At 41.8% G+C, this 12,287-nt stretch overlaps 1 protein-coding gene across 3 annotated transcripts in view; it reads left to right on the plus strand.

Annotated features, from left to right (window-relative positions):
• Positions 1-4,041: 4,041 nt before the first annotated feature.
• Positions 4,042-12,287, plus strand: part of LOC139605838 (transcription factor COE3-like) — a 150,326-nt gene continuing 142,080 nt past the window's right edge. For all 3 annotated transcript variants that reach the window (XM_071457680.1, XM_071457682.1, XM_071457681.1), the window contains exon 1: positions 4,042-4,849. In XM_071457680.1, the coding sequence (XP_071313781.1) occupies positions 4,716-4,849 (134 nt within the window). In that variant the 5' untranslated portion in view covers positions 4,042-4,715. The remainder of the gene's footprint in view (positions 4,850-12,287) is intronic.

The raw sequence follows: 12,287 nt of genomic DNA on the forward strand, positions 1-12,287 counted from the left end.
TATGTGTGTTTAGTTATGCTTATATTGTAGACATATATTACAGAAATATATATCCATCCCAAAGGCTGTCAATATGTGTTGATAGGAATTAACACTATTGCTTCAGTATCACAGTTTGATATCATTATTTTTGTTATTGCAGAGCTGAAACGATCAGTGGATTAGTTGATCAGTTAATCGACAAAAAAGTAAGTGGCAACTATTTTAATAATCGATCAATCATTAATATCATTTTAAAACAAAATTCACAGGGTTTCAGCTTATAAATTATTACTCTTCTTTGTTTTTCTTCTGTTAATGAATCAAATATGAAAACAAGATAAAGACTTAGTGTGCTTCCTGACATTTTATAGACTGTGATTAATCTAGAAAATAGTTAAAAGATTATTCATGAATAAAAACAGTCGTCAGTCGCAGCGTTATCTTAAATCTTTGGTTTTAAAGATCTAAAATGCTGATAAACTGCTAGCTGGTTAACTGAGATCTAAAAAACCAACAAATTTCTTGAAAAAGCTCAAGAAACGGTCTTCTCCATCGTCCGTGTTGTATCTGACCTGCAGTACCGCGTTTTGTCCACTGTGGGGCATCCTGTGCCTGCAGACTGATCGCTGCTGACGGCAACCGTTATTGAATCTGACCTGTGAGTTTATTTCCAGCAGCAGTCACAGAACAAAGTACCATCTGTGTTTCACACACGACAGATTCTCCAGTTTATTACAGGAGCAGGAGAATTAATAAAGTCATTAAGATAAAGTAGAAAATATATTAAAAATTCAGGTAAATCTAGATTAAGAGCCCTGCACTGTGGTCCATCAGCTGGTTCTCTAATCCTGCTGTGTTATATAGTCCTTAAAGAGCCTTTTTAGAAGGTTCTGCTGAGATTAGAGAACCCTTTTCGGGTGCTAGACCCACTTCTAAATTATGATTAACAGGAACTATTTAAGTTCTGCAGCCTGGCATTGCTTTTAGACTGGGATCCTCCAGAGGGTCCCAGGACTGTTTTCAAGAGGGATGAACGGTACCTGAGGGGGTTCTGGGCTTCCACAGTAGACTACTTGAGGCAATTCCAGGGGTTCCTTGAGGAGATTATAATTGGAGAAGATTCAGGGAACTCTAAGGGAGGCTTTGAAATTTTCAAGAATTCCAGGTGAAATAAAGGAGGTTCAAAAAGGTCTCTGGGGCATATCTTGGGTTCCACAGGCATCAGAGAAAGTTCCAGGAATTGTTAAGGGATTTCCAGAGGGGGTTGTGGTGTTCTGCGGGAGGTTCCAGTATAGGGGGGTTAATGGAGTTCTGGGGCATCGGGAGGAGATTAGGTGTTTTAAGGTAAGGTTCTGATCATTTTTAAGAGGCTACAGGGGATTTAGAAGAGGCGTCTGTGGTTCTGAGAGGGTTCTAGGGGAGGTTCAAGGAGCTTCCTGTGCCACCGGGTTCTTGAATGGGCTTCAATGGCTTTAATGGAAGTTGCAGGAATCTCTAAGGGATTTCCAGGGTGTTCAAAAGGAGGTTGTAGGTAAATTATATCAAGGTTCAGTGGATTTAGAAGAGGAGTCAGTGGGTTCTAAGAGGGTTCCAGTGGATCCAAAAGGAGCTTTAAGGATCCTTGGGTGGGCTCTAAGGGCTTCTGAGGAAGTTCCAGGGATTCTTAAGGGATACTCTTGTGTTTCATGGGAGGTTTCAGAGGTAATGAAGTAATTCTATGTATTTTTGGGGGGTTCCAAGGCATCAGGTGGAGGTTTGGGGAGTTGTAAGGGAGGTTCTGGAATTTTTTTTGAGGTGCTCCAGGGGATCTAGAGGAGATTCAAGGCATATTTCCATGGGTGTTAGAGGACGTTCTCGTAGTTAAAGGATTTGCAGAGCGGATCATCAGGGTGTTCTGCCATTCCAGGAGCTTCCAGGTGTATTTCAGGCAGTTCCAGGGGTTTTTGTGGTGCCTCTATGGCATTTCGAAGAACGATCAGGTTATTTTTCAGGGGCCCTGCAGGATCTAGTGAAGGCACAAGGAGCACTTAGAGGCATGTAAGGGAATGTGAGTGAGCTCCAGGGGTTCTTAAGGAGTTTCCAGGCGGGATCCCAAGGAGGTTCTAGAGGACGTTTCAAGGGGCCTAGTGCTGATGTTTTGACACCATTATTAACAGGTTCCAGTGAAGTTCAGATTTACCAAAACCTAAAATCACAAGGAAGGAGAATTAGGAACAAACATAACAAAATCAAATCAACTGAAGTGATTAAACTGAAAAAACGAAATTCACAATGTCAAATTCAAGTTTTTAAAAATGACTCCCAACGTGGCTGCGTTAAAAACATGATCAAAACGTAATTATAATAAACGTAATCATTTTTTTCCTCTTTAGTCTTTTTGTGTTACATTTATTTGTTGCATCACTCACCCTAAATGTAATTGTATTTATTAGGCGTGTTAATTCTTCCTTTCACATTACTATGAAAAAGATGAAATAATATTCAGAATTTTTATTTTTATAACACGGTCCGCGTTTAGGAGCCTGTTGCCGGCTGGTTTCTTCATCTTCATCATCCTCCTCCTCATCGCACAACATGTTTGCAGCGTCTCATTGACTTTTTCTCTTCCCGCACAGAAATATTTTTCCAGGCTTTCCAGACGTTTCTGTTTCCCTGGAGGAAGGCAGCGGGCTAAAGGAGGATAAATATTTAATCAGCGCTGCTCTGGAGTTTTTGCTTAATTAGAGGAATTCTGCTCCCGCCACGAAAATGAACAGAAATGACTGCTGGAGATGTCAGAGCCCTAAAAACATCAAGAGCGATGATCAGAGACAACCTCAAATTATTATTATTATTATTATTATTATCATTATTTATTATTATTATTATTATTATTATTATTTGATTGATGCGCGGACTGGTTCTGTTTAATCTAAATCCCTAAATTAGGAATTTAAAACACATGATTTTTTAGCAGGGTGAAATAAAAACACTCCTAAAACACGGCTTGTTAGCGGTTCTCTTTCCGGTGTGTGTGTGTCTGCTGCATGTTTGTGTGTGTGTGTGTGTGTGTGTGTGAGAGAGAGAGAGAGAGAGAAAGAGCGCCATATGTCCGTGCGTAAAAAAAAAAAAAAAAAAAAAGCGCAAATTGGTGCCAAATTTACCCGCCGCCCGTGTCAGTCAGCCTGAACGCAGGATGACAGAGGAGATTATTCCACATGAAACCAGTTAATCCCCAAAAATCTGAAGAAGTCTGTGAGGTTGGAGGAAGTGAATACAGATTCCTGTTACTGATGAGGTTCAGTATTACAGTCTCGTATCTGCGGAAATAAATGTGCAGCGGGTTTTCTTTAGTGAGCGGGCCTACATGACTGACACGGAAGGTTTGGATGAAAGAGATTCAGCCTCCTGTCTGCGCTGCCTGCTGCCTGCCTGTCAGCCTGCAACACTCAGTTTATCACATCCGTGTAGAACTGTCCCAAGTTTCTGCAACAGCAGTGACAGGCTGTGCCAGCGTGGTGACAGCTGTTTGAGAGACGTTTGCAGGAGCAAGAGTCAGTGTTGAAATGATGCGTACATCGGTAAGAATGACTTGTGTCTCCTGTGTTGGAGTGAAGTGCTTTTTTAATTTTTTTTTTTTTTTTGTTTGTTTTTTTTTAAATCACCACATCAACACATTCCCTCACATGCGGAGGCTTAGAGACGCCAAACATGCTGAACACTGAGGTTCCGGTCACCTCCACCCTGCTCGTTCAAACCTTTCAAAACGTCTGAAAGTCTCCGTCCTGGAGCCGCTGTGCACCTCCAGCGCTCAGACCTGCTCCTGTCATCACCTCTGATCTCTCTCTGTTGTTTTGATTCACTTCAAAACTTCAAGTCGAACCTCATTTCTTACAGTGCACGCGGTCGAACACGCGGAAACCCTTATTTGGCGTGAGCTTTGAAAAACAGTGACGCAACGCGCGACTTTGGCCAATGAGACGCCAGAGGCGCGACCAGTATTCAAAGGAGCTGCCCTTATTTGGTCGTGTCCCCGCCCCCTCCTGGTCCACGCCGGTCCCCCGGGAGCTCCGGAGCCCCGGACCCCGGGAGAAGCAGCTCTCCGCCGGGACAGAGGAGTCATAAAGAGCCGGGGAGGGAGGGGATGAGATTTCTCGCTGCCCAATCCCCCTTTTCCCCCGGGAGCCGCAGCCTTCTACGGTCCGTCCCTCCCTCTTGTTTGCTAATCATTTCATTTTACTCCTTTTTGAAGCAGTGGCTTGTTTTTTTATCCCACTTTTCATTTTTCCACAATCCGCGGCTGCTCGCCTCCCTCTGATCCCCGGCTCTCCCTGCTCCATTCTCCCGGCGTCAGGCGCTCCGGATCCCGGCTGATTCTCCTCCGTCTCTCTGCTTCGGCTCCTCTGAGATGCTCTCCCCGCTCTCCGCTCCTCTCTCCGCCCTCTTTTAACTTCACAGAGACGTCGCTTTAAAGCCCGGGCTGCTGCGAGCTGGGGCTGGGATCTAAAACAACCCCGAAGAAACCCAGAGGGATCCGGGGCTCTTCTCTGGATCAGGACCCGGTACTTTGGGGAAGCTCGCTGGTGTGTCCCCCACCCCTCCTCCTCCCCTCCTTCCTCCTCCTCATCGCTCCTCTTTTCTCCACCTTAATCCAGGTGGTCCTTTGGCTTTTTTGAGTGGCTGGTACAGGGAGGATTATTCTTCTTATTCTTTCTTGTTTCTGGTGAAGACAAAGCTCCCAGAAGGACACTTTGATGTTCTCCATCCAGGACAGCCTCCCCCGGGGGGCCCTGACCATGAAGGAGGAGCCGCTCCCCACCGGCATGACCCCGGTCCGTTCCTGGATGCAGGGCGCAGGGATTTTGGACGCCAACACAGCGGCCCAGAGGTAAAAATATCACCGAAACCATGCAACTTTGCATCTGTCTGCTCTCCGGTGCCAATCGGTCGATTAACGCCACAGTTAGAAAACTCCAGCGTGAAGGTGAAAGTCCTGTTTGCGTCCTCCAGGATCCGCATGAGACCTGCACGGAGGGTCCGGTTCAGTCAGAGACATGAAACAGCGAGTTAAAACCAAAGCTAAGTTAAACGCAGCCACATGACTGATTCTGCTTCTGCAGAGAGTTTAAGTGCAGCTACAGCAGAGTTAGTTTGTTACTGGAGAAAAAGAGAAAACATCAAACTAAACCAACAGGACGAGCAGAGTACACGGCAAAAAAAGAATCAGCTGAAAACCTCGGACTCTAAAAGTTTCAGTGTAAACTGTCAGAGAACACACAAGCATCAGCTGGAGAGTCTGGCTCCTGGTTTCCTCTCAATATCGATTCAGACTGACATGGTCGTAATTCAGAAAAAATAAAACAAAAATATTTAGAGAGAGAAAAAAAAGCTCAAGACACATCACACGTGAAATCCTGGGATTCACAGTGTTTTTCGCAGTGATTTACAGCAGCAGGGTCGATGGTTTCAGCGCTGAGCGGCAGCCCCGTCTCACCGTCTCCCTCCTCCTCTGCAGCGGATTCAGCTTCACCGGATGCCCGGTGCGAGCGGGGACCGGCGCCGAATCATTTCCCCGCTCCCACGTGTCTTTATAAACCAAATGTGAAGCTGAAATAATGTTAACATCTCCCACACAGTGGCTCCGATTATTCATTTAAACAAATATGACGCGCGGTTTGGTGCTGCACAAACACGCCGTGCGCAAAGAGCGCAGAGAGGCGGCGGGACGAGCGCGGAGCTGCAGCCGCTGAATGCGCCTGTTCTTTGGCGATCTGTGAGAATATTTAAATGTTATTCAGAAGATAATCAAAGGAATTAGTTAATGACTATTAAATTAAATCACACAGTGTTTTCCTCTAATCACCAAACGAGTTAGATTATAAATTCTTCAGCGGTGGATCCGGTTTTTCCGGCGAGTTTAAGCACAATTTTATTATTGAACCAAACTCGCCGATGAAATTAAAACAAATTTAACACGGACACAGCTTAAATTAAAATGTTCTGCAGCAGCATAAAAATCGTGTTTGACCTCCGTGACGCAGCCGAGCAGACACACGGAGTTTCACTCAGAAATTCATCCACTGTACTGCAGGCCGATTTAAGGACAATTTAGATTTTTAAAAAAAATAAATATTAATTTCAAAGCCAGAAGTGTCTGAAGAAACTAAATTAAAAAGCCAAGAATCAATAGTTTAATTTAAAAATGTATATGCAGCTTAAGAAAAAAGTAGCGTTCAATTTCAGAGTTTTGAAAGGTCAGAAAATTTCTCCTGCGTCTTCAAACTGCAGAGTTTTTGTGGTAAATGTGGCGTTAATAATGAGAGTTTCAGGTGTGAACAGCTTCAGCGTCTCTCTCCGGGAGACTTAGGCGAGCCAAAGTGAAATTTGACCGTTTACTCAAATAAATCAATGCAGGATCTGCAGGTTTAAACCACCTGAACACGGAGAGAGAAAATCCATCAACAGTCTGATGAAGCTCTACCGCGTCCCTCACACCGAGGTTTAACTTGAACACAGCTCCTCTTGGTTTCTGTGGCTTTAAAATGAGTTCAGGTTTGTTTTGTACAGAAAAATGCAAATTTATCACATTTCATCTTTAAAAACCTGCAGCAAGATTTCCAACAAAACCTAACAGATTAGATTCAGTTTAATTTCCTTAAACCTGTTTTTTTTTTTTTGTTTGTTTTTTGTTTTTTTTTGTAAAGAAACAGCTTGTATGTAAATTAGTAAATTTGATCCCAGGCTCTTGTTGCATCAAAGCACAAACAGTCCAATTTAATTCTGTAAAGACATTAAAATCACTTCATGTGAAACATTAAAGTCCAAATGTTGATGAGACTGAAATTGAATCAGCTACAGGTTCAGGTGAGAACAGTAAAAACAAACCATCAGAATCTAAATCAACTTAGGATTATTTTCATTATTGATTCATCTAACAGTTATTTTCCAAATTGACTGATCATTAATTTGGTCTAAAGAAACCCAGCAAATACAAGAAAATGTCCCTCACAGTTTGCCGTAGTCCAAGCTCACATCTTGAAATGTCTGATGATGCAGGCTATAATCACAGCTCAACTCAGAAATGATAATAGAAAAAAAGATCAGATTTTGATTGATTATCAGAACCAGAGGCAATCAATCAGCTAATGGTTATAAATGCAGATGAAATTGTAAAATGTATAAATAGGAGTTTTGGTCTGGAAGGAGAAGGGAGAATACACACTGTTAGTTTCTCTATGTTGATAAATAGGTTAAATATGAAGTGAATCTCTGTCAAATGTCAACACAACATGAATGTTAAACAGACAGCAAACAAAGTCACGTTTATTACAGCTGCCTCAGAGTGTCTCTGAGGGTTTCACAGTTTGTACAACAGACATCCTCAGAGAGAGGCGGGAAAAGACGAGACCACACAGCTCCCCTGTCCTCACAGTAAAAGACCAGATCTCCAGTCGCGACCAGAATCTATGATCCAGACTCCAACGACAATAATAGTCGTCATGTGTTTAGGACTGAATGTTAGTATGAGACAAACGCGTCTCCCCTCAGCTCTGAGCTTCATCTCATCTGAGGCTCTTGGTCAGGGCAGCGTCTCACTGTGAACACATGAAAACTCTGATTATCCAGTGACTCTGACCCTGAAGCTCCCCAGTCTGACTTTAGTCTCTCTGACACTTTAACTGAGGACGAGATGTTAAAACTGATTTTGAGGCTTCTGTAGAAGCCTGAGTGTGAAGAGATGAAAATTAGGTTGTTTTTTTTTTTTTGCCTGCTGATGTCGTCGGTTTGTTTCTCTGTAGCTACAGATCTGTGGAGTTTCTGCTTCTCTCTGAGGAAGATGAATGATAATGAAACATTCAGCTTTACTGACTTAAGTGTGTATGAGAGTGTGTGTGTGTTGTGGTGTGTTCTCTGCTGGGAAGGAAGATGTCGACGTTTAATGGTGTGTGTTTAAGCCAAAAATCACATTTTACAAATTAAGAGTCATAATCTGTATCACACACGCCGTCATCAGATCCTCGGTTCCGTTAAAGAACATTTAATAAGAAGGAGGAGAACGTGAGAACGATGAGGACGGACAGACAGTAGATGTTGTGTAGATAAAACTGACAAGTAGTAGATTTACATTGAGAAAAAACAGGATGATATATGATGTAAATAAAGCAGAAAACATCCTGAGACGTCTGATCTAAATTTAATGATTTAACAAGTGAAGGAAGATAAGACGTTAAATTCATGGATTTAAGGGTTTATGTAACGTGGCAGGTGATGATGATGATGATGATGATGATGAGTTCTGAGAGCAGGCTGCAGATCTTGTGCTTGTAAAGCTTTGTCTTAAGGGAACTGGACAGATAAATGACAGTTTCATTCAAGTCGTGTTTTCACAAGAAAACACAGATTTAAATCACAAAGTCTCATTTCATAGATTTGTCTCTGAGGTTTTTATAATGTGAACAGCGTGCGACACAAACTGTCGTCAGAGTCTGGACTCAGACGAGGAAAAACTCCACTGCTGATCTGGTTCTGTTTCTGTCGGTTTTCTGAGGGGAAGCTGGAGATTTGTGGTGTTTTTGTGTTTGTAAAGCTTCGTTATGAGGCAACTGGACAAGTGTGTGTTTTGTTTGAACCATACACAAGGAGTCAGTTTTATTAATACACCTCAAAACCACATGTCAGAGAGATTTACAGTCCAAAGTCTGGTTCAGATGAAGGAGGATCCCACCTCTGGAAAGATGTGCAGATGTTGGATACACACTGAGAAACACAAACTGTCAGGACTGAGTTAATGAAAGACACAACGTCTTGTTCATCAGACATCGACATGAACAGAGAGAGAAAATCTGAGACAAAACAAGGTGATTTTATAGCCTATGTGAAACCAGTAGAATAAAATAGAATAATATATATTCTAAAGGTTTTATGGAAGATTCATAAGAAGCTATTTTATCAACAATATCAATTTAAATAGACAGAAGAAGAAAAGTCTGAATGTCAAAATAAAGTAGAACAAACAAATAAAGACAATGAAATCAATTATTATTATTATTAAATAAATATTAAATAAAAAAGTTCACAAGCAGTCGAACATCAACATCTGGACAACAGAGTGTGTGTGATGAGCAGAGGAAACAGCTGGAGTAGTGACAGAGTTATTATGACACGGTGAGAGGGAGAGGTGGAAACGTGTGATATGAAGTTAGAGAGTTTAACCCGTTTCCCATGTGTAGACTGGAGCTGCGTTCACAAACTATTCATCAGCAGCACCTGATGAATTGATCAGTGATCGTTACCTGATCAGGCTGAATCATAGAGGAAGTCCGCACCAGATTCACTTCACGTCACCTTCAAATGTACATGTTTTAAATTCACACTCATTTTACTGAGTCAGGTTGTTTTGGTTTTTTTATTTTAAAGAAAAGTTCAGGTGCATGACAACAGGTAGATCTTTGCTTGTGTTAGGGTCCAAGGAGAAGATGTGACCACAAGACACGGTGACGAAAAAAGATAATTAACTAATGAATTAAAGAGTAGGAGGAAAAGAAACCCAGCAGATCCCCAGCTGCAAAGGAAATCGGAACGTAGGTTTAATTCCAATAAAAAGTCCAATGAGGAGAAAACATCCTCTGAATCTGATCTTGATTCTGTCCACACCACTGTATCTGTCTGCAGCTTGAGCTCTTTAATCAAGCCCTGAAATAATTCCTGAAGCTCTGATCACAACAGCTGAAATCTGACATATTATTATATTTATTATTTGAGATCAAATCAACTACTAAGCATAAACCAGGAATCCCAGAAATGAAGCAAAACTCACAGACGCAAATTCTTCCTGCGAATCAGGAACCAAGTGATGCATCTGCAGCGTCGCGATAAGAATCACAGGTTTTACTTCACTAGCTTGTCATAAATAACAATTATTAAAAAATCACAGGTTTGTTGACCAATCAGAGGAGACGTTTTGCACAAGAACACGGTGTCATCGCTGAGTTAACAGCAAAATAAAAATATAATATGCCAAACATTTGAAACATAGATATAAAAGAAATAGGTTGTAACATAGAAGCAAAATGACTCTTTGTTTACGTCTCTCGAGTTTATTTTAAGGTGGAAATCAACCTGAGTGTGTGTTGGTGTGCTAGTGTCTGAGTTTAGTCTGAAAAAAAATCGCCTTAAATGAATGTTGAAGTGTAAAAAGTGAATGAGTAACTTTAACTCTGATGCTTTAACATGAATGTGTTTAAGGTGTGTTTAAGGGATTTATTTATTTAAAGTGTGTGTTTAAGGGAAGCTGATGGTCTATAATCAGAGTGTTTCTGCTGCAGCCGTCGTCAGTTTGGTGTTTGTGTTGTTTCCAGAGGAGACCCTGTAGATTGTGGATTATTCATCTGTAGACACATCATTAATGAAACTGTCTGATAAGTGAGTGTTTGTGCTTTGTGCTGTTGCTGTTGAACATCGTGTAGTGAAATGTGTGTGTGTCTGGATCCATGTCGGTGTCAGTTTGTTGTGTTACACACACACACGCACAGATTTGAGATTCATGTTTTTCCTTTTTGTGGTTTTGTTGTGCAGAAAAAGTGTAAATCCACATTTGTGTTTGTTTGCTTTTATGTGTGAACAAGTCTTGTTGTGTTGTATTTTAGCGGCTGAGGAGGAAGACGCAGGTTCCTCTGCAGTGAGCTCGTTCAGTCCCTGTAGAGCCTCATCACAGAGGGGTTTATAATAAAATCACAGGAATCAAACTTGTGTCACTTTCTCGTACACAGCTGATGTACATAAACCAAAACATCCACAGAAATACTTCTGTCTGTTTTAAAAGGATCCTGATCCCCCTTTAGAGGGGGACCTGCAGCAAAGGTTCCAGCTGGACCTGAACCTGATGCTGTTTAAAGTGATGAAAAAAAAACAAAACATTTTGTCTACATGTTCATATTTTAGAGAGAGAAGTGAGAGAAGAATCTCAGCCTTAAAAATCTCACACGTATTTGAATACAGAAAACAAGCCGTGTCGAGAATAAGCTGAATTCACATGTAGGTTTTTTTTACACTCTTGTTCTTGTGAAGGTATGCAGGAGGCCAGAGGTCAGGGCTTTGCTGCAGTGGTGTGTGTGTGTGTGCGTGTGTGTGTCACATAGTGTATGTATTTGCGTCTTTACCTACATAATCAGTATGTGTATCGTCACGTAAGGAGACAGGATATTGTTGCTTTATTTTGAAATATGGGATATGTTGTGAACAGTAGAGAGGTGAGACTTGAGCAGGGGACGGTAGGTTTACACGGCCGTCACTTTGTGTATGAGCAGACCTCTGAAAACACACGGACTGATCACAGCTCAGTGAGGGACACCAGATGTAGCTCGGCCTGTTTTCTCAGCACAGGTTTCATGTCCGAAGACGTGTAACTCGCTGCTTCAGCTGCTTCATCGGTCGTTTAAACTGACGACACCGTGTCATCCAGAGGTTAATGCTGATGTTGACAGACATGTTCAGACAGAGCTGATCGAGGATTCAGGTGGTAACAAAGAGCAGTCATGTTTTCTCTGCTTCACTGATGGATTTGAGGATTTTTTTTTTTGCCTTTGAGGCCTTAATTAACGAGGGACACCCCCTCCCTCCTTGGAGAGAAGTCACTGATACACTTTCACATCAGTTTCATGACGACAAGCAGTAAATGACATGATGTTAGGTTGGTTTTATTCCTGTTTGGCGGCATGCTGTAAGTGGGAGACTGTTGGTCACATTATTACTGTGGTTTAAAGACGGTTTAAACTTATTCTGTTAGAAATAGTTTTTATAGATACAGAAGTTTTTTCTGCAGAAGAGCTGATGACGATTTAGACAAAGTAGCGTTAGAAGACATGTATAATCTCTCTGTCCGCAGGTTTCACCTCTGTGTTAACCTGACTTCATTGTGTTACTGAAACACTTCAGGTCTGCCTTTGTGACTTCTACATCACGTGAGCAGCCTGTTTAGATTTGTTTCCTCTTTTTATGTTTTGTCTGAATCATTTTTAGAAGCTTGGAAAACTCAAGCTGTAAATTTCACAAAAAAACTAAAACTTCTAGAAATGTCTGAAAAATGAATGTGATCTGGCGCGGCTGAAATTTATCAGAATCGAGAACACTTAGTCCCCAGACCTGTGCAGCCATTTCACTTGACATCAGTTTGTTCCTGTCTTTATTACGATAAAGACAGTGAGAGAGAGTGGGGGAAGTTAGAGAGGGGTCGACATGCAGCAAAGGGCCTGAGACAGATTCAAACCCAGGTCACTGCGGTTAGGACTGAGCCTCAATGGCATGCACTCTAACAGATGAGCCACTGG

This window comes from Trachinotus anak, unplaced genomic scaffold (assembly GCF_046630095.1).
Source record: "Trachinotus anak isolate AG129_WGS33_773 ecotype Australia unplaced genomic scaffold, CSIRO_AGI_Tana_v1 ptg000021l, whole genome shotgun sequence".
Classification (NCBI taxonomy): Eukaryota; Metazoa; Chordata; class Actinopteri; order Carangiformes; family Carangidae; genus Trachinotus; species Trachinotus anak.